Source organism: Excalfactoria chinensis, chromosome 16, assembly GCF_039878825.1.
Source record: "Excalfactoria chinensis isolate bCotChi1 chromosome 16, bCotChi1.hap2, whole genome shotgun sequence".
Classification (NCBI taxonomy): domain Eukaryota; kingdom Metazoa; phylum Chordata; class Aves; order Galliformes; family Phasianidae; genus Excalfactoria; species Excalfactoria chinensis.
Genome location: NC_092840.1, coordinates 4,461,977 through 4,482,809, shown reverse-complemented (window position 1 = coordinate 4,482,809; position 20,833 = coordinate 4,461,977). Strand labels below are relative to the sequence as shown.

Below are 20,833 nucleotides of genomic sequence, written 5' to 3'. Positions count from 1 at the left end.
GAACACAGACTTGAATTTCAGGCAGTGAACCGGTAGCCTTAAAGCATCGACCGATCCCGTAATTCAAGCATGAATGCACAAGCTTAGTCACACTTAGTCAGGTTTCTGAATAAGGCTTCAGACAGCTTTACTGTGTTGAGGCTCAAGGTAACAGTCAGGAACTTTTCCGTTCATGAGATGACTAATTACCCAAACCACGTTTTGGGGAGTCCAAGCCAGTCCGCTCTAGTTTGTGTCAGTCTCTGGACTTTGGCTTCCATTAATGCCTCTTTACTGTCCTTTACTTGTCTCCTGCAGCCCTTTTGCTGGAGTTTCTCTGCCCAGCTGACCTGGCATGAATGCATAACTCATCAAAATTACTCGCGGTTTCATCAGTAACCAACGCAGCATTTCAAAACAAATAGCAAGAACTTTATGACAAACCAAAGGGAGTGTAACCAATGAAAGAGAATGAAATGACATGTTTTCTCTCTATATAGCCTGCCTTTTCCCAACGCGTCCAAAGAAAGCATGAGGAAAGATCTAGTCCGGAAGCTGAGATGACTACCTTTGCATGCAAGTTGGTCTGCGTTTTCTTTTTTCACCCCAAACAGAATTTTTGCAATACAGATTTGTTTTCTTTCTGATATTCTAAAGGGCCTGTTGCATAAATTAAGTACCGAAAGTTAAATCAATCAGAATGAAATGCATTTCAAATAATAGTATGAAATCACAATTGAGAGATATGGAGATATTTTATAAAAGCAAAGAAAACTGGATTCGAGAGCACTTTTATATTTAATGCCTGATGTGTGACAAACCAAAGGAGTTCAGAGCAGAGCAACAAAACATGATTTGACAGATGGAGGAGGATCAGGAGATGGAAAAAAGTCCTCCTGAATAAAGGGTTAGAAATACCAAGGTGCATTAGGAAGCCAAGAAAAGAAACAAACAAGTAATGATGTTACAATACAGAATCAGGATAACAGTCAGAAATTTGCTGCAGATGCAAACTTTGGACTTAGAACAGGATTTACTGCTTTTATTTTTTGGCTCGTGGTGAGGTTCATGCTGATATGTGGCATCTTCTGTAAGCATGTGTGTAGTGGTAGAGACCACAGCTCTCACTTCCTCCTAGTGCTTTGATAAGCACAAGATAAGTAGATAAGACTGTCATCATTTAATATACGAATGTGCCAAATACCAAACAGATTCAGAACTAATTCCTCTGAAGCCAACAGTGATGCGACATGGATAAATTTGATGCTTATTGAAACAATGGCATTTATCTGATTAGAAATCAGCCTGTAAATGTTTGCCAGTTATGGCTCAGCATTGCCTTTGAATACGATTTGTTCCAGAGATAAAAGTGCAGCACCATCTCGTCATTGCTGTGCAGAAAGCACTGGTACACCCAGTAACAGGGGAGTGGGAGGGATGGGGTACTCACGTAGCACAGTACTACACTGGGGCTATGCTTAAGCCTATCAGATACATTTCTAAAACAGAGTGAATAACTATGAAACCAGGAATGCCCTCCAAGCTCCAAATATTTATGTAGTCTCAGCCAAGCTACTGAGCAAAATATTCACTTAGGAGAGATAACAAATGGGAAAAGAGGAGGAGGAGGAACAAATAAAAGGAAAGCGTGTGCATGATGCTTGCACGTTGTACCATGCTCCCACAACTAGAGATTCTAAGCAGATTAAGTTGACAAAGCTGAAGACAGAAGCACTGAGGTGTAAAACCTGCTCTGGGAGAGAGCTACAAGATTCGCTTCTACTTTCTACTAATGTGTTACTGTCCTGTGCTTTAGCTGCTGTGGACTTCTACTGCACTACCTCCAAGTGTCCCTCCCCATGAGCAGAACAGGACATCTGGGGGCATGTCTGAACAGCCTTCTCTGCTGATTTTTCTCCCTGCCAGAAAATGAGCTATAATCTCTTCCTTCTGGCTTTTGTCCTGGGCATTGGTGGAGCTTTCCAGTATGGGTTGCAGATCTCCATTATCAGCTCTCCTGCTGAGGTAAGCACCGACAGCTCAGTGATTGAGCTCCCAGCATGGATTTCAGTGTCCTCATGCATTCCTCCCTCTATCTGCAATCACTCAGTTCTTTCCTTTTGCACTCAAAGCTAGACTTTTTGTGGTTGCCTGATTCTCAGAGCAGCTGCCATCGCTCTTGTGTTTCATTGTTTCTAACTTCTGTCTGATGCCACAGAATAGGGAAAGGGGAGGATGAGGGTTATCTATAGCCAGGTGGTTTTCCATTACTGACTTGGATTGTTCACAAGAAACTCTCCTGTCCACAGAGTTCCTGGAGTCCTTTGTTCCAGGTCCTCGGCTATGCACACCAGTTCTGTGTGAACACCTGTAAGGCAAAACAGGACAGGGAAGGAGTGGAGCTCTGGAGCTCAGGTCAGCACTGATACCTGCAGCTGAAAAAGGAGAGGTGTTTGTCAGCTCAAATAGTGCTGAGGAAACTGAGGTCATAGTGTCACCATACTGGGAACCCTTATCCCGAAAGAGGAAACTGTGAGGTTATCAACAGTAGGTTAGAGAGATCGCAGAATGATACACAACAGGAGACAAATGCTGACCTCACTGAAGGCAATTTAAGTCAAATCCAGACTTCATCCAAAGCAGCAGGCAGGATGCAGAAAGTAAACATGGAACCAGTGGGACTGAAGGGGAAAACTGTGTAACAAACCATGCTCTAGCATGTGAACAGAAGATCATCTTGCACTTCTCTTAGTGGCATTTGCTGTTGATATTTAGTATTGATATTTACTATGATTTATTACGCCGTGTTTCTAAAACATGGGCTCTGCTTATGTAAGTGGCAAAATTCCTTCTCGTTTTACTGGGGTTTAGATTTCAGCCAGGGGACTGACAGGAATGTATCAGACAAGGCAGATAGGTGGGAAAGAGAAAATAAGAAAGGTGCAGTTATCAGGAAACATGTTGATTGAGTCCATTGGTTTCTGTTTTTCTTGTAAAGTACATCCAAAGTTTCATACGTGAGACCTGGCTGAAGAGATATGGATCTTCTCCCAGTGAAGAGATAATCACTTTGATGTGGTCCTTCATTGTGTCCGTTTACACCATTGGTGGGCTCCTGGGCTCCATATCTGTCAGATACCTGTCTGTTACATTTGGAAGGTAGGAATAATGATTGCATTAGTTTTCTTTTTGCACTCATACATGCAATACAAGTGATTTTGTCTGGGTGAAGGCATATGTCTGTGTCTTCACTGCTTGTGAAGAGGTCCTGTGAGTAGCCTAGAGCCACTTCTTATAAAGATCATTGAAGAAACAGAATAGCAAAAAGCTGCCAATGATCACAAGGAAAATACCCTGTTCCTTGTAAATTGCAAAGCCAATCCAGACCAGAGAAATCATCTGAATTTCACAAAAAGCATCTCACAAAGCGTGTTCTTCAAGGTAGATATTAGCTCCAACACACAAGAAGTGCTGTAGGCGTCAAAAGCTCCAACTAACATTTCAGTTCAGGACAACATTTTCCAGTTTCCCATTTACTTCACTGCAGCTCTTTAACCATTGTACAAGTTACATCACTTCTGTCTGGCCAGGAATGACATATGGACAGTACTTATGCTTGTACTGATTTAAACTAATTCCAGGAAGAAGTCCATGCTGCTTGCCAACATCCCTGCTCTGTTGAGCGCAACTCTCATGGCACTCAGTCGGCTGTCTGGGTCCTTTGAAATGATCATCATTGGGAGATTATTTGCTGGAGTGTGTGCAGGTAAATTTGTATTCCCACATGTGGTGTTAGAAACCTGGGAGAACAGTAGCTGAGAGTCACAAGGTTTTACCTTGTGCCTGATTACTGAGTGCATTTTTTTACTAAGTAAGAAAACACGAACAGAATTGAATGAACTGTGTATGGGAGGTCAAGTTCTCATTCTTTTACCTCCATATCCAATCCATGTGAAAAGCAGTGCCCTGTCTGATGGTCATTTGTCACTGAAGGTTTAGGTCTGAATATCCATATCATGTATGCGGGGGAATGTGCCCCACAGAAGCTGCGTGGGGTGATTGCCATTACTGCTTCCACTTCCATTGCTGTGGGAAAGTTTGCAGGATTTGCTCTGGGTCTCAGGTAAGAGCTGTTTCATTTTCTTCTGTTATTAAAATTTATGCATATGTCAATAAATGCCTACAGATAAGCAAATGAACAACTGTTTGTAGGTGTACTGACGTGTGCAGCCAGACCAAACTGTCTCATCACAAATTCTCAACTGAATGGAAAACAGAAAGCATATAAATGGTTGAGACTGATGAATGATGCTGCTCCCTAGCAAACGCAGATCAAAATACAGACAATTTAACTCTTTTGTTTCAGAGAAGTTCTGGGAGTAGAATCTCTGTGGCCCGTTCTCATGGCAGCAAATGCCATTCCTGCTCTCATTCAGCTGCTCACCCTCCCCTTCTTCCCAGACTCTCCCCGCTACCTGCTCATTGACAGAAAGGACAAGGAGGGTTGCATCAAAGGTAAGGAAACAGGTCACAAAGCATTTGTGCTCTTAGCAGCCAGAGCCTGGAAACTGCCTTCTGGCTCTGTGTAATGATTGGATGCTCTGTCCGTATCTGTGAGCATTCCAGGTCTTCAGTGACCCTAATGGCAGCTGCTAACATAAGCAGAGAAACAGCCATTATGGCTTCTTTGGGTGTAAAGAGAGAGAACTCTTTGGCTGTAGAGTTATTTTTAATCATAGGGATTGTCTCTGGTTTGGTGTGTGCAGTAGAACTGTACCTTCAGCAGGAGGGAATTCAGGGAAGGACTGATAAAAACTTAAACCTCTCCTATATGGGAATACTGTAAATAACTGCTGGTCAATGGTGAGGTCGTGATTGAGATTTATAGGTAAGAATAGATAGGAATGAATTGGATTTGGGTATAAGCTGAACCCAGATCTATAGGAAATTCAGACAAGCAGAGACCCTGATGCTTTAATAGGGCACTCTGTAAGGCAGGAAGCAATCCTCTGCATTCATGTGTGCTGGTGAGCTTGGGCACAGAGTCATCATCTCCTCCTCTCCCTGCAGCTGTGAAGCAGCTCTGGGGCGATGGTGACTACATGGCTGAAGTGGATGACATGACTGCAGAGCAAGAAGCCATCCGTGGGGAGAAATCTAAGAGTGTCTGTGATCTTATTCGTGACAAATCTGTCCGTTGGCAGTTCATCACTCTCTTTCTTGTCTCCTCATGCATGCAGCTAATTGGAGTCAATGTGGTATGTCTGCTGCTTTTCTCTGCTTTGCACACTGTTCACAGTTTCTTGGCAAGAAGTGTTCTGCAAAGAGTAAAATGCTGATTGGAGCAATGGCTGTGAGGTGGGAAGTTGTTAGCATTTGTTATAAATCATTCCCATGGGTGTTTGTGAGCTAAGTTGACAACTGTGGTTTAGCAAGGGTCACAATGTTAAAATGGGATTTCTTATGTGTTAGGAGTACTTACATTCAGTGTTAGGAGTACTTACATTCAGAAAAATGGTGACTAAACTGATTACTTAGTAAGTACTGTCAAAATTTGTATGTGCTCTGTGTCCTGCACATGAGACATTAAAACTTGTGAAAGGAGCTAGTGCTGAAAGTAAGAATATCTTTGTTACTGAGTTAGAAGCAGAGCTGATGGTAAAAGCTCATCTGCACAAATGAGCCTTGTAAAAACACTGAGGATTAGTTGCCAAAATCAAGAACATTGTCTCTTTACTTAAGCCCTAATTAGTTGTTATCTGACAAAAAAGGCAGAAGCCAATGTACACGTGATCAAGAGTGCAAAATTCACACATTTCTATTCTTTCCAGGTTTACTTTTATGCATACAACGTCTTCTTAAACGTTGGGCTCTCCCCTGCCCAAACCCGCTATGTCTCCCTGGGAGTTGGGATCACTGAGATCCTCACCACAGCTCTGTGTGTAAGTGGATCTTCAGCTGAATTTCATTCTGCTGCAGTGTCTGCTTCATTTCAACCTTTAGAAACTACTGCAAATGGAGATCCAGGAATCAGCCCCCTTCAGCAGACCAACAGGAGTACTTTGTACTGATCACACACCACCATCTCACTTGCCAGTAGGACAAGTAGGGGGTACTTCCTAGGGCCAGCTCCCTGCAGATCCCCTGCCTGGCTGCTGAAGGCAGCTGCTGAGCAGCTTGCCCACTCCTGTGAGACCTGTCCTGAGCTCTGACAGCAGGTGCTCCTGTTTGCAGGGCTTCCTCGTGGACCGTGCTGGGAGGAAGGCACTGCTATGGAAAACCTACACTGCTATGGCCTTGGCCTTAGGACTTCTCACTGTCACACTTGCTCTACAGGTAAGACCTAACTTATGCATCTGGGCCAAGCATCACATCCTTGTGTTCTGTTACATGGCAGACATCAGTACTGTTTCTCTTCCCCCAAATAACTTTTTAGATGAAGTAGAAGTATTGTTGCAGCAGTCGCCATACTAGCAGCAGTCTGTTTCCAGCCACATACATGCAAATTAAAGTCATTATCTTTCTACAAGTATAATCACTGCCAACGCTGTCTCCTTGTGAAGTGTGTGGAAGTTGAGAACACAGATGTATGTGATACTGTGTAGTAATGAAGACTGACCCTGTTTCTAATGGAGCTGGATCAATGAAATTTCTATTTCTGATTTGATTTTTGTTTCCTATCATAGGACTTTTTCTCCTGGATACCATATTGTTCTGCTGCACTCATTTTTATCTTCATCATGAGCTTTGGACTTGGGCCAGGTTGGTGTTTTATACTGGAATGTTTTCATATACCTTGGCTTCCTCACAGCAGCTCTTAGGAGAGGTATAGCTGCTATACAACATGAATTCTTGCTCTTCAGTGAGGAGTAGATGTTCCCAGTCCTAGATCCCTCGATACTGTGGTAGGAGTTAGAGCTCCCTTTCATATTGCATTTCTACTTGTCTTTCTCCTGAAGAATCAAGCAGCATTTCAAGCATGCCTAGCTCAGATAAAACTACCAACTTCTACAGCCACATGAAGGATGAGTTACAGAAACATCAAGTAACATTTCTTATTTTTTTTCTTTTTTTCTCCAACATTTTTTCAGCTGGAGTATTATGTCCCCTGCCCACAGAAATATTTATTCAGTCATACAGACCAGCTGCTTATGCTTTTAATGGTGCTTCAAACTGGATTCAGCTCTTCTTTCTTGGACTGTTATTCCCTTTCCTTGTGGTAAGCAAAGAAAGGTGTTTTAGAATTTTCAGTTTGGAGGCTACATTTTTCTTCAACCCAGAGATTACTTCCCTTTTCCAGCTCTGTGCAATAGACAACCAGGATTAACCATAGCTTGGATGGCCTCTTGCTTTTTACCCAGAGGTGTAATGAAAGTGTAGGAAAACCACAAAATGCTGCTATCTGTACACAGAGTAACTCTGGAAAACATGGAAAGGGCAGCAGGAACACTGACACAGTCAGAAATCATCTGAATGTCACAAGGAGCCCCCTTCCTTTCCCTCCTTGCCCTGTAGATACATCTCCTTTGGGGTTAATGTGAAAATGGATCCACCCGTACTTCTCCCAGAGATCTCACCCAGCACTGAGAATTAGCAGGGAAACTGAAGCCTGTGCAGCCTGGGAACTGTGCAAGGAGGGAAAGAGCTAACACATATTGTGTTGGGAAGGATGGAGAAGAAAGGAAAAGTGACTGAAGTGCAGCTCAGCACCACTCTGAGTTGTCAGTAGTGAGATTCAATATCTGCTGATAATACAGCTTCCCTCCTTACAACAGTAGCAGAGAATTAGCTCACCTTACACCTCAGTGCTGGCCCAAAAGTGTCAGCAAGCATCAGCTAAGTCCCTGGTGAAGTGTTTCAGTGAATACAAGAACAGGAACACCATATCATAAGAGAAAGATATCTAGATCAATTTCTATGAACTAATTTTCCCTCTTTCTTTTCCCACAGGAAGGCCTTGGTAGTTTTTGTTTCATCATTTTCCTGGCATACTGTCTGTCCATGGCTATCTTTGTCTACCTGGTAGTGCCAGAGACTAAAGGAAAGACCATGCTGCAGATCATGGAGGAGTTCAACCGCCTGAACTACCGCGGAAAGAAGGGACAGGACGCCCTGCAGCAGAATAACTGCTCACTGACAATTGTTACTAGACTTTAGTAACAAACTCTCCACTCCAAATTCTGTTCTTTTATTACTGTTGCACCCAGAAACATCACTAAACAAAAGAGATTCTATTGCTCCCAGACAGTACCAATGCATATTAAAAAGTAGCGGCCTGCTGTGCAGTGTGCAGGATGACCTTGGTGGTTCTCTCCAACTGCAATAAAAAAAATGAAATGCTCAGCACAAAAAGAAGGGAAGAAAGAGAAAGAGAAAGACACAGAGAGAGAGAGAGAGAGGAAGGAAGGAAGGAAGGAAGGAAGGAAGGAAGGAAGGAAGGAAGGAAGGAAGGAAGGAAGGAAGGAAGGAAGGAAGGAAGGAAGGAAGGAAGGAAGGAAGGAAGGAAGGAAGGAAGGAAGGAAGGAAGGAAGGAAGGAAGGAAGGAAGGAAGGAAGGAAGGAAGGAAGGAAGGAAGGAAGGAAGGAAGGAAGGAAGGAAGGAAGGAAGGAAGGAAGGAAGGAAGGAAGGAGTATTGTCACTCTCTACAAGTTAGCATCTGTGTAAACTGATGCTAACTGTTAGCATCCTGTGTAAACACAGGATCAGCTATTTTTCTTATCAAAATCAGGGCTTCAGTATTGTTGGACAACGTGAGTGTGGAAGGCTCAGACATACAGCACACTTGTGAAAAGGAGGAAAATGAAGATAGAGCCTTTCACATCAAAATTACTTGCTACTATTTACAAGATGGTGCTGCTGAGCTTTCCAAGAGAAGAGCTTCAATCCAGATGAAGTGTTTTGCTCTTTGAACCAGTGGAGGAAGAGTACCATTCCTGTCAGCAGACATAAGTGCTATGCAGTTGTTTCCCCCTCATACAATTAGACTTGAGAGCAAGCATGCAGTCCTGGGTCAACTAGGACGTTCTTGAGCTGCTTGCAACCAGGTTTCTGTGAGCTGCAGGATGGTTTTAATCCTTTTTAACTTTTTGGAGGGAAATCATTGGTACATCTGAAGGAGAAAAGTGTAAAGGAGTAAAGGAAACACTATGTTAGAGAAGCATCGAAGCATAACCTGCCATCTCTAGCCAGAATCACGTATATTATTTAGATTTCTGAGATTCTTCTACTTGGATGTACAAGGATAGACCATTACTGAAGGAAAGCATGAGCAAAGAAAGCAGAACTGCAGGAAAGCCTAAGTAGGCTAATCTACAGTAGGCAGGAACTCCCACACCATCAGCAATAATATTGGAGCATGCCTTCATCCTGGAGATGTTTCATGTCAGAGAGAAGAGACACTGAGTTTCAGTGGGTTTCAGTTCCCACATCTCTGGTATTGATGAAACAAAGAGTGGTGCCTCTGCTAGAGAACCCAACCTGTGTCTGAGTGTTTGCTCATCTTTCTAGGTCTCTAAATGCTCCACATTCTCACTACAAAATATGGGGAAAGGGACTCACTTTTCTATTCATTGCTATACAATGTGAAACACATTTGCTTGTTGTGCTTTGCAGTTTACTGACATGAAAATAAAAATGCAGCAACTTGGCAAACACATCCCACCGATCACACCAGTGTTTGGCTTTCACTGATTCAAGAGTCAGGGCCAGAAGAATGCCCATCTCTGGGACTGTTTGATCAGGGTGAGCTTTTGTTCTGGAAATGAGACCTTCACCACTGGCTGTTGCAGATGCTGTACAATGCAATAACATTTGCAAAAGGATCTAAATGTTGAGGGGCAGTTTCTTTTGCAGGCCTAATCTGCTGTTTGATCATCACACCACCCTCTAGCAATATTTGTAGCAGTGCCAGGAGCTTCACAGCTGTATTAGGTTTACATGGCAAGCTTTGGGTGGTGGGGAGGCTGCAAGGGTGGCCTCTGTGAGCCCAGAAGCTGCCCCAAGTTTTAAAACAGCCAGTCAGCTGGCTCCAAAAGGGACCTGCTGCTGGCCAGAGCTGTGCCACTGAGCAATGCTGATGATGCCTTAGTGACAGCAGATTTAAGAAGGGTAAAAATGCTGCACAACAGCAGTCGGGAGAGAGGAATGAGAAAATATGACAGAAACAGACCTGCAGCCATCAGGGTCAGTGCAGAAGGAGGGCAGGAGGTGCTCCAGATGCTGAACAGTAGTTCAGGAGAGGCCCATGGTGGAGCAGGAGGTCTGGGGGAGCTGCTGCCTTTGAAGAGAAAGTGTTAAGTAATACCTTAACTTGGTCTGGTGTTTCTCAGCCTTACTGGTTTGCAGTGAGGAATGTTTTTGTGTCCTACAAGAGGCTAAGAACTCATTTCCTCACATGCATCTTTCTACAGCATGATCTCGCTCACCATGCCTGACTTTTTCCCTTCTTCCCCCCTACTAGTACAAACTGTCTGTAAGAGGGGAAGCATGGTTAATCATTAATGCTGCCTTAAACTAGCATGGATGGTGAATAAAGGTTAAATAAGTACTTGTGAATCAGCAGTGTATGCATTTGATTTCTAGGATCACAGAAGTGTGTCAGGTCTGGAATAAGCACTAATCTTAGGTGAAAAGGCTCATTCCTTCCTCTTCCATAGGGAAATGAATAGGAACTATACTAGACATTAAAGTCTTGCTTTTTCCATATTAAAGCACTGAACGAAGGTGAGGGGACAGATAGAAATGACAATTGCATGAGTATTCTGGGAGAAATACAGACTGTGAGAGGAAGAAGAGCAAGGCTCTGCTGGGAACAGTTAGTTCAACCAGATGCCATAATCTGGCCACAAACAGGGTGTTTTAAACCTCCAGAAAGTTCCAGCCATGTGACCTCTCCTTCCAGCAGTCAAGCCTCCCACCCTCGGCTCAAAGAACAAGTCCCCATTTCCCTCAGATTCATTCAGGTTCACTCTTCAGAGCCTGAACTCTGGCATCTGACTCTGTCACATTTGCTGTTAGCCTGGTAGAATCCTCTTGAGAGGGAAAGGGACCTGCAAGGGACAGTACAGCACAAAAAGGTCTGGAAACTGAGATACAACATCCAAATGTGACAAAGGAAACAAGTTACAAGGAAAGTAAAATGTGCAAAACAGCAAAAGAAAGCAGTCATGATTTTAAAACCAGCTTTTAGGGCACTCTGGCAGGAAGCAACACTGTTTGGGTATCTAATTGAATCTTCCTGCCACCAAACTTCAGGACAGCAAAAGTTTTCAGGAGCTCAGAAGGGAACTCTATGAATACATGGAATGAATAAACATAAAGTCCTGACCACGAAGTCCCATTGTTCAATGCTGCAGCCTGGGAGATGCATGAGTAAAGATTCACTGCTCGTGTATCCAGATCTTGAGCTTCTGCCTATAAATGCTGTTTGCGACTGCCAGACCTGAGATGCTCTGCTGGGTACAGTCCTGGTGTGATGCTAGGAGGTAGATCTGCATCCCCTCCAGCAGGAGGTCGGAGAGGCCAGGGGGCAGCTGTGTCATCTGACTGCACTTCTCTGTGGCAGCAAAAATCTTTGGCTGAAGGAGGGCAGCATAAATGTGACTGGAGTTTGAGAGTAAGAATTTGTAAGAAGCAAGAGAAAATCTAAGTAAAGACAGGGATTTCTGCAGTTATAATGGAAGAGAAGGGTGGATTCTGGGGTTTTTCAAGGGAGAACATTTGAGGAGTCTGTGCTAAGAGGTGAAGGAACAAAATGCGTAACTACAGCTGATGTGGAAGTAATGAAGATTTCATGATGTGGAAAGAAGAATTCAGCTAAAGTTCTTCCAGTGTATTGATGTTCTACAGGACTCCCAGGCAGAAGGTGTGGAGACACAGAGTGATTGCGATGTCAGTGAAACAGCAGGCTCAGTGCTGCTGAGCTGCCACTCACTGTCAGGGAAAAGGCAAAGTGGCATGGATGCAGCCCTTCCACTGTGCTCCTGTCACACCTGATCCCTACCAAGCAGAAAGCCACATTCGTTTTAGCAATGCAAGTAAAGGGGAGCACTCCCAATACAAAGATAAACATTTACTAATGTTGTAATCAGCATGCCATATCTGAGTCTTGGAATTATTAAACCAGCAAGAAGAGACCCTGGCCAGTGATGGAGTAGGACATAATTCACTAGAAGCCATGTAGTTAGAATTTAACTTCTGCGCTATGATCCCAACTTGTTATAATCTAAGCATAGGAAACATATCACTCATCCGACAGACTTGACAAGGGCTCCCAGAGCAGGCAGGTATTCAAGGGGAAATGGCTGGTTTCCTTTCAGAGCTGGTGAGTATCCAAAATCTTGTCTTCTAGCCCAGTCACTGACAGCTGCAGAATCTCTGAAGATTACAGCATAGGGAATCAAGCAGTCTTTGCTATAACAGAAAAGAACAGAGCACATGCTGGGGACAACACTGACTCAGCAATAACACTGACTCTACAGCATGTGCAGAAAGTGTACGGCAAATACAAAAGAGGTTTAAGAGAAGAAACCTTTCCTGGAAACCAGGAAAGGGAAAAACAGTGAAAACAGTAATACAGAAAAGAAGAAAAAGAAAAAACCCTCTTCTCTATTGCCAGGCAATCTCAAGGACGTCTGAGGATATTCATCTGTTCAGATAAATGTCTGAAAACACACATGCTTGTGACGGGTGCTCTAAAATTCAGTGTACATCATGGGCAGCATAGGAGTCATTCAAGTAGGAGCCCTGAAAATGCAGATTCCAATGGGGATAATATATACATATACAAACATATATATTTATATATATTTACATTTATATTTATTTATACATATTTGTGTATATATATGTGTGTATATATATATATATATTTATTTTAAATAAGAGTTTTAAGAGAACAAACTTGATCAGTCCCAAGAAACAGGTGAATAAAGCACCTGAGAATTAAAGGGAAAAAGGAAATCCTGAAAGTTGTAGTTGCACCAGTACAAAAGCAAACACAAGCTGTTGATAAAGGCTTTCATTGATTTTTATGATTTATCACTTCTATTATTTTTATCATTAAAAATCTGTGGCTGGCAAAACTGAAGGAATTATCGACTGCATCTTGCCAGGCTGTTAATGTTCAGGAAAGGATTTTATTTTTTCCTGCTTTTGTTTTTCTTTGTTTTGTTTTTATGTTGTGATAATGATGATGGTGGTGGTGATTAAGGCTTTTTAATCACAGAAATGGAAAGGTGTAAGATCCCATGAATTAAGTCATGGTTCTGAAGGCCATGCTGGGATCAGGAACTTTGGATGTCTTTTATCATCTTTGGCAGGTTCAATACCGGAAGCTATTTCTAATGATTTTGGTGCTAGGAATTGGTGGAACGCACTTAGGTGGCTTTCAGATGTCTGTGATCAATTATACTTCTCCGGTAAGCAAACCTTTCATAAAATCATATTGGTAAATGGTGTTGTTTGTTGTTTGTTTGCTTGCTTGCTTGTTCGGTTTTGGTTTCTGTAACTGTTTTTTGCTTGTGTTTTGTGTTTATATTTTGAAGATACTCCTAATATCCTCTTACATGTTACTATATGAGTCTATCCCCAGCTCCTTCCCAACCTTTACTGTTCAGGAGCTGTACTGCAAAGACAGCTTTCCATTGAGTGTTAGAAAGGCTGAGAAAACTGGAAAACATGCAGTGTACCTGCTGTGATCTGTAGTTGAATGGAGAGACTATGGAGAATAAAGTAGCAGCTATTTTCAACATCAGTACAGTAACATCTTCCCCTCCTTATCAGTTTTCATTGCTCACAGTGCTAATGACCAAGCAGCTGCTTACAGCCATCGTGTGAATAAGCAATAATCTGTATTTTAGTGGATTTGTGGATAATATTGATACTAATTTGCAAACAAAAGCCCTATATCTTTGATTTTAATAATAACTATTAATCTATTTATTTTTTTAAGTTGCAAACATACAGAAGAATCACTCAGGGAATAAATACTTTTTTTCTATCCCAGTACATTCAGAAGTTTATCAATGAAACCTGGCTGGAGCGATATGGTTCAGCGCTGCATCAGGAGACTCTCACATTATTCTGGTCCCTCATTGTGTCTACATACTGCGTAGGGGGAATGATAGGGTGTCTATGCAGCGGGTACCTGACAGCAAAATATGGAAAGTAAGTGTATTTCCCAACAATTTACTAATGCTGCCACAAGGGAAGCAATTAAACCTCACTCACCTAACATGACTGTCAGAATTTTCACTGCCCCCTCTTGGTGCGATGTTAGCTCTGCTCAGCGTGTGTAACTACACCTGGGTACGCCAGGCAGATGAGAACATGCAACTGTTTCTGATTCCATTTTCACCAGTTTTTGTGCCATTCAATCCATTCAATTCCTATATTTTTGCTGAATGTTAGTGGAGAATCAGTCTCTGAAATGCCTTTACTGAGCAATAATGCCCCAACAACACTTTGATTGCAGCTCTTACAAGAACATGCAGGTTCATTCATCTGTAAGAATGGTCACGGTTCCATCAAACGCAAGCAGAAGTCTGTCAAATCACATTCAGAACCATCTTTTTGAGTGTGACCAGAAAGGACAAAGCCAAAACTCTCTAGGTGAAGATGGACAGTGAATCTAGGTCTCCATAACGCCAGATTTGCCTTGTTCAGGTGACAGCTCAGTGTTCAGGATGGGAGTCTGACCCAAAGGAAAGAAGTGAAGACCACTCCTTATCAGTCTCTGCCTTGCAGGAATTTCTTTCAGTCTCAAAGTGGGTTCACACAACACTAGCATAGAAAAGAGAAGCCTAACTTCTCCCTTCCCACCCTCTTGAGAGAACATCATGTCATTTCATAATCAGATATCATTGCCCAATAAGAAATGGATTTTAAAATGATCATGGCTTAGATCCATGACAAGCACAGGCAGAAATTAGTTAATGATGAAGAAGAAAATATGAATCATGCCAACATGTTGTTTGCTTTTGTAGGAAGAAATGTCTGCTCATCAATGATGTGGTCCTAATAATAGCCACACTGAACACTGGCTTCAGTAGGAGAGCCAAATCCTTTGAGATGATCCTGATTGGGCGCTTCCTCGAGGGCATCTGTGCTGGTAGGACTCCCCACTACTCCATGTTAATGTGAATTCTTAGGGGTGATACAGAAATCTTCCTGCTAGGAGTACCCAGGCATGCACAGTAACCCCAGTGGAACAAGGAACAGATTGGGAAAAGGTAAGATCACACCTCATGTTGAGGCAGCAGACTGCTCAAGCCCATTGCAAAGTGTGGTGTGTTCACTGGGCAGGGACATTATAATGATGAGCTGTCCTTTGCCTTCAAGAGCTCTTACTGAGAAAGATATTAGATGGATTAGCTAAGAAGGACGTACAATTTTACAGTACTTATATTGAAGCAGGTGAAATAAAAAGGGACTCTCTTGTTTTCTATAGCTTCAGTTCTCCTTTGTCTTCCTTTTAGGAGTACATATGAATGCCCATATTCAGTATGCAGGAGAGATCTCACCTAAGAAGTTGCGTGGCTTTGTAAATGTGACCTCCTCTGTATTTCTTGCACTAGGAAAAGCTGTAGCAAGAGTTCTTGGATTACGGTACTTGTGCTGCTCCTTCTGGTCCTATTTTCTATTTGTCTTCTGTGTGGCAGGAAAGTCCAGTCCTAGAAACTGACACACACAGAAGGTGGGGTTGTGCTTCACTTAACTATTGCTGTCAAAAAGGAAATGTCTGCCCCATTCCAGTCACTGAGGTTCCCTTGTCAGTCACTGAGGAGAGGAAGACAATTCTCGGAGAAGCATTAAATTCATCTGTGAAGGTGCACTCTCTCTGCTGAAGTTAATAAGAACAAATTATAGATGTATATTTAAGCTTAATAGGCCCATGAGACCTGAGAGCTCTGCTGATTTCTTCATATCCTCAAGCAGAATTACTGTATTTGTTCAGAGATCTGTTGTGAGAATATTCAAGCTCCACTGATGTTCCTCAAATTATGAGAAAAATCTCAGTCTTGCAGTGGAACAAAGATATCAGGCTTTTTTTCCTTTCCCTAGTCTAGTTATATTTTATTTCAGTTTATTCTTTACAGCTGTATGTATACATAGTTTGCCAGTCTAGGATCCAGAAAATACCAAGCTAATTATAAAAAGTAACTCTACTGGACTATAAATCCACTCTTGTATGCCTTCACAGAGATCTTTTAGGAACTGAAGACACATGGAATGTGCTATTATCCTTTTCTGGCTTTGTGGCATTGATCCAACTGCTCTTTTTGCCCTTCTTTCCTGAGTCTCCTCCGTATCTCTTTCTGCAAAAAGGAGACAAGGATGGTTGCTTGAAAGGTAAGGTAAAATTTTTGATCCCTAATTTGTTAGACTGTAACTCCTGGGAAATTGAACTGAATAGAGGTAATTGGTTTTTCTACTGGACAGCTACAGATTTCCTCATAAGATATGATGAAATATCTTGCAAAGATCATAGCACAGAATTATATTGCTCAAGAAAAAGAGCATTTGTCAGAATTATTTAAGGTCTATCCTTATACAGTACAAAAGTTGAAAGCCATTTTCCAGAAGAGTCTCAGCAGGTTCCAGTAAGTAATGTTCTAGTTCTGTTCTCAGTGACTGATGAATCGAGGCATGAACTCAACTGTAAGCGATCAGTACATTGTGTGACGGAAGAATATGCTTCATTCTGTCCCTTCTGTAGCCATGAAGCAACTCTGGGGAGAAGAAAATTATCACACAGAATTTGATGACATGATGAAGGAAAAGGCTGTAACAAAAGGCACCAAAATAATGAATGTCCTAGAGGTGCTGAAAGAACCGTCTGTGCATCCACAGCTGTGTACCATGCTCCTACTTCTACTGAGTCTACAGCTCTGTGGCCTGAGTGCAGTTGAGTACAGCCTATAACCAACCAAATCACTGTAATTCCACCTTGTCACTTTCCTCTGGAAGCCCTGTTGTATCACCACCAGTATTCTTCATACCTTTATGGGAACTTCCAGGCTGGGAATACAAAAGATCCAGTTCAGCAGAAATTCCTGCTTTCATTCTCCTGGTTCTATCTTCAAATATTCTGTATGAGAAATGGTTATAAATACACTGAAGATTTCTGCAGTTCACAGATTCATTTTCTTTGACCTTTACGGTAGCAGATGAGCTATTGCCATTTAGTTTTCATTCCATTTCATAATGCAGATTTATCCATTAAGATATTTCCTCTCAGTTGTTTATGTATATAAGGTGGCTGAGCCCAGTACAGTAAAAGGCTTTCCCCAAGGTGTCATTTCTATCACTTTCCTTGTGAGTCTTTCAATGCAAGCTGTATGTACTGTGATATTGCTGGACTGTGACATTGCTGGACTCTCTGTTCATGGCACTGCCTGGCAATGTGGGCAGAGAAGTTATTTCTGTCCATTGTTGACAGGGGAAAGGTGCTCAGACCAGCAGGAGCACCTTCTTCTGAATAACTGCAAAAAGGCCACAGAATAAACTATTACATCACCTCCAATAAGCCCCAGTATTATACTATTGCTATCGCAGTGATGACAAATCTAGGTCTAAGTGATGCAGGATAAGAACATACCGCATCCATTGACCATGCTTCATTTTTACAATGCTTCTTATTTCCCAGATCACTTTCTACACATCGGAAATTTTTCAGACAGCCAACCTCCATGAAAGCATAATCCCATACGTAGCTCTAGGAGTTGCAGTCTCTGAGCTCATCTCCGTCATCTTCTGTGTAAGTCAGATTGTGATGGGACTTTAGATTGATTTAGATCTATTCTTCCTCGTGTGATTTAAGTCTATATTTCCATACTTCCTTATCTTCATTTGGTGAGTTTAAGATATTTCCTGTGGCAACACATAAACCTGTGAAGTGGTTGTTAATGTCTCTGCCAAATTTCTTCCCATCTTTTACATATTCCTTCCCATCATAATTTCTTATAAAAATCCTTATCTTATTCATACAAATATAAATTAAATATCATTCAAAGATAAAGATGCATGCTTACTTCCATTCACTGATGTATCTAATTATTTATTTGAATGGAATCTTAACATGCTTCCATTGATTACAGTGTTGATGAAAAAGTTGCTGCAGCGTTTGGGCAGCAAGGGTAATTCATGGCACTGGAGAGACCAGAAGGAATTCCATAAAATAACTAACTTGCTACTAACATGATTTGTGTTTTCTTAAGTAAAGAGAACTGAAGAAGAATATCTAAACTGTTAGAAGGCTCACAGCTAGACTTGGCCATGCCCTGAGTGATGTATGTTTTTTCTTTGCTTCTCAGAGCTCCATTATTGATCGTTTTGGACGCCGGATACTCCTGTGGGGTGGTTATTTGTTGATGGCACTGGTACTGGTGTTGCTTGAAACAAGCCTTCTACTGAGTGTAAGCAAATGTCTCTCTAGGGGTGGACCTGCATCAGAAATCTTTGTGCAGGACAGCACATAGTCAGCCTTAGTTCTGACGTCCAAAAGAGCAGGTCAGAATATCTTCTGAACACAAACTTACAGCCCTTCTTGCAAGGCCTATATCTGTCATGTCTTGTATTTCATCTTTAACTAATCTTTCAAACAGCCAGCAAAAAATATATTTTAAAACTATCGGTCAGGCATAGCTTTCCTCCAGCTCTCTGCCTGATCTCTCTGAGCCTTTCCTGTGCCATTTTGCTGCCCCCTAAAAGCCCTAGATAACATCTCTGTTGTCACCTTTCCCGGTTGCTATCCCCTGTGCCCTGTGACAGAAGTTGTGGGTACTTCCTACCACTACCAGTTTCCAGCCTTGATGCACATGATCCAGCTGCATACACACAGTGCAGCTCTCTGGCTACCCCCAAGGTGGGTGGTGGAAAGGAGAGAGGAACCCAGCGGCACAGCTTTAGATTTGCCAGTGTTTACACTGCATTTCAATCTTTGTCTCAGCCCACAAGCTATTGCCTCCTTTATGTTCACACATATCTTCTGATTCACAAGTTTTAAACATTTCTCTGAAGTTGTCTAATTGGAAAAGACGATTAGGTTGAATCAGTTACACTTTTCCCCATGCTATAGCTAGCTTGGAATTCATTTCTTATTTTTCAGAGCAAGGTACAGTCCAACTCACTTCTGTAGGTGTGACACTGCAGGCTACTTTTGGCCTTCTGCTGCATTCAGAACAGAAACATAAGTAGTTCTAGTGAGACTCTGTTCCTCAGCACTGTGGGCTTTTTCATCAACATCTCTTCTCCAGTATGTTTGGATCAGCTACAGCTCTGAGACTGTTATTCTCATCCCTCCTTCTGCCTTTGTCTAGGATCGGTTCCTCTGGATGCGTTACTGCAATGTTATTCTTATCTTTTTATTCATCATTGCCTATGGAGTAGGACCAGGTGAGTATAATGGTATAAGCAGCAACAGTAAAACTTAGACCACAGGAGTACACACAGGCCATGGAAAGACTAGAGGCTACTAAAGGCTACAGATGCCTTTAAAACCTAACAGAATTGCCATGGTAGCAGAACCCAGTCGGCACCTACAGGCAAAGGGGAGAAATAGGCCATTAGAACCATTCACTTCCATATTTCATACATCCTAGGTAGAGAGAAACTACATTTCAGGGATGTCCATCTCTCTCCATGGACTATAGGAGAAGTTGGTTGGTGAATGCTGATAGAGGTGGCTGTGCTACTTAGATTTACATGAACTTGCAGTAGTCTGACTTTACTTTGATTTGATGAGTGACAACATTTATTCAGTTTGAGGAGGGTAGTTAACCCAAACTCCACAAAACACACAGCAGTGTTTCTGATTGCTTTTTATGCTGTTGTTTTTTTCCCCAGCTGGAGCTGTTTCATCTGTCATGAATGAAATCTTCACCCTCTCAGCACGGTCTTCTGCGTTTGTAATAGGTGGAATCATCATTTGGCTAGGCCTCACTTTCACCGGAATGATTTTCCCCTTTGCTGTTGTATGTAATTTGATTTAAATTTTCTCTTTGACTCTCTCAATTTAAACTGTTTTTCTAGGCTTGTCTGGACAGGAAGTAAGATGAAATTCTTGTAGATGACCAAAGCTGTGAATTTTAGTTACCACTGACACTTGGAGACCATTCATATAAAACACTTATCTGGAGTTCTGACAGCCTCTGCTGCCTTAAGAATAGAGTGAAAAGATAAAATAAATTGATTTCTCATTTCTTAGAGACAAATCAACAATGTGTATGAATCTACAGGGGCAAGTATTGCCAGGGAAGTCACTCATCTTACTCTGTTTTTATCTCCAGATGACTCTTGGTCCTTTTTGCTTCCTCATCTTTATTGCTGTCCTGGTAGTTTCATCAGTTCTCATCTACCTGTTCGTCCCAGAAACAAAAGGGAAGTCAACCTTTGAAATTACAGAAGAATTCAAAACACGCAGATACAAGAAGAAAAGGCATCAGACTGTAGAGAATAACGTGACTGAAGAGAAGATATATTGCACCAAGCTCTGACCAGCCACCATGAGAAACTTCCACTGACAAAAAGCTCAGTCTCAAAATCAAACTGAGTGCTAAACCTTATCATGAACTTATCTCAATAAACCATAATCAAACAAGCAACATACATATAGCTTGTCATTAATCCAAGTAGTCTAATTTTTATTTATCTTTGCTTCTCACTGCCTCCTTCCTACAACAGTTCTGTGTCAGGAGGACATTCATAACCACAGGCACTTCCCAGGGCTGACACAGGTCAGCTCTATGCAGTCAGAAGGATGCAGGCAGTGCTGAGAGCTCGAGGACAGCAGACTGGGAGCAAGGCAGTGAGTGAGACACTTTGCAGGAGTACTGAGAGAGCGGGCACTCAGAAA

General features: G+C 42.1%; 2 protein-coding genes across 2 annotated transcripts; both read left to right on the top strand.

Moving 5' to 3' along the window:
- Window positions 1–539: 539 nt before the first annotated feature.
- On the top strand, window positions 540–8,136 carry LOC140259491 (solute carrier family 2, facilitated glucose transporter member 11-like). The gene is made up of 12 exons (XM_072350892.1): window positions 540–563; window positions 1,906–2,004; window positions 2,978–3,138; window positions 3,621–3,745; window positions 3,973–4,102; window positions 4,346–4,494; window positions 5,050–5,237; window positions 5,811–5,921; window positions 6,214–6,315; window positions 6,666–6,741; window positions 7,071–7,198; window positions 7,930–8,136. Exons 1-12 carry the CDS (start codon window positions 540–542, stop codon window positions 8,134–8,136), a joined length of 1,500 nt encoding a protein of 499 aa, XP_072206993.1.
- Window positions 8,137–12,277: 4,141 nt separating this feature from the next.
- Window positions 12,278–20,474, top strand: LOC140259674 (solute carrier family 2, facilitated glucose transporter member 11-like). Its single transcript, XM_072351219.1, has 12 exons — window positions 12,278–12,301; window positions 13,299–13,397; window positions 13,985–14,145; window positions 14,964–15,088; window positions 15,456–15,585; window positions 16,181–16,329; window positions 16,697–16,884; window positions 17,627–17,737; window positions 18,294–18,395; window positions 19,299–19,374; window positions 19,825–19,952; window positions 20,268–20,474. The coding sequence occupies exons 1-12, from the start codon at window positions 12,278–12,280 to the stop codon at window positions 20,472–20,474; spliced, it is 1,500 nt and encodes a 499-aa protein (XP_072207320.1).
- Window positions 20,475–20,833: the final 359 nt, after the last annotated feature.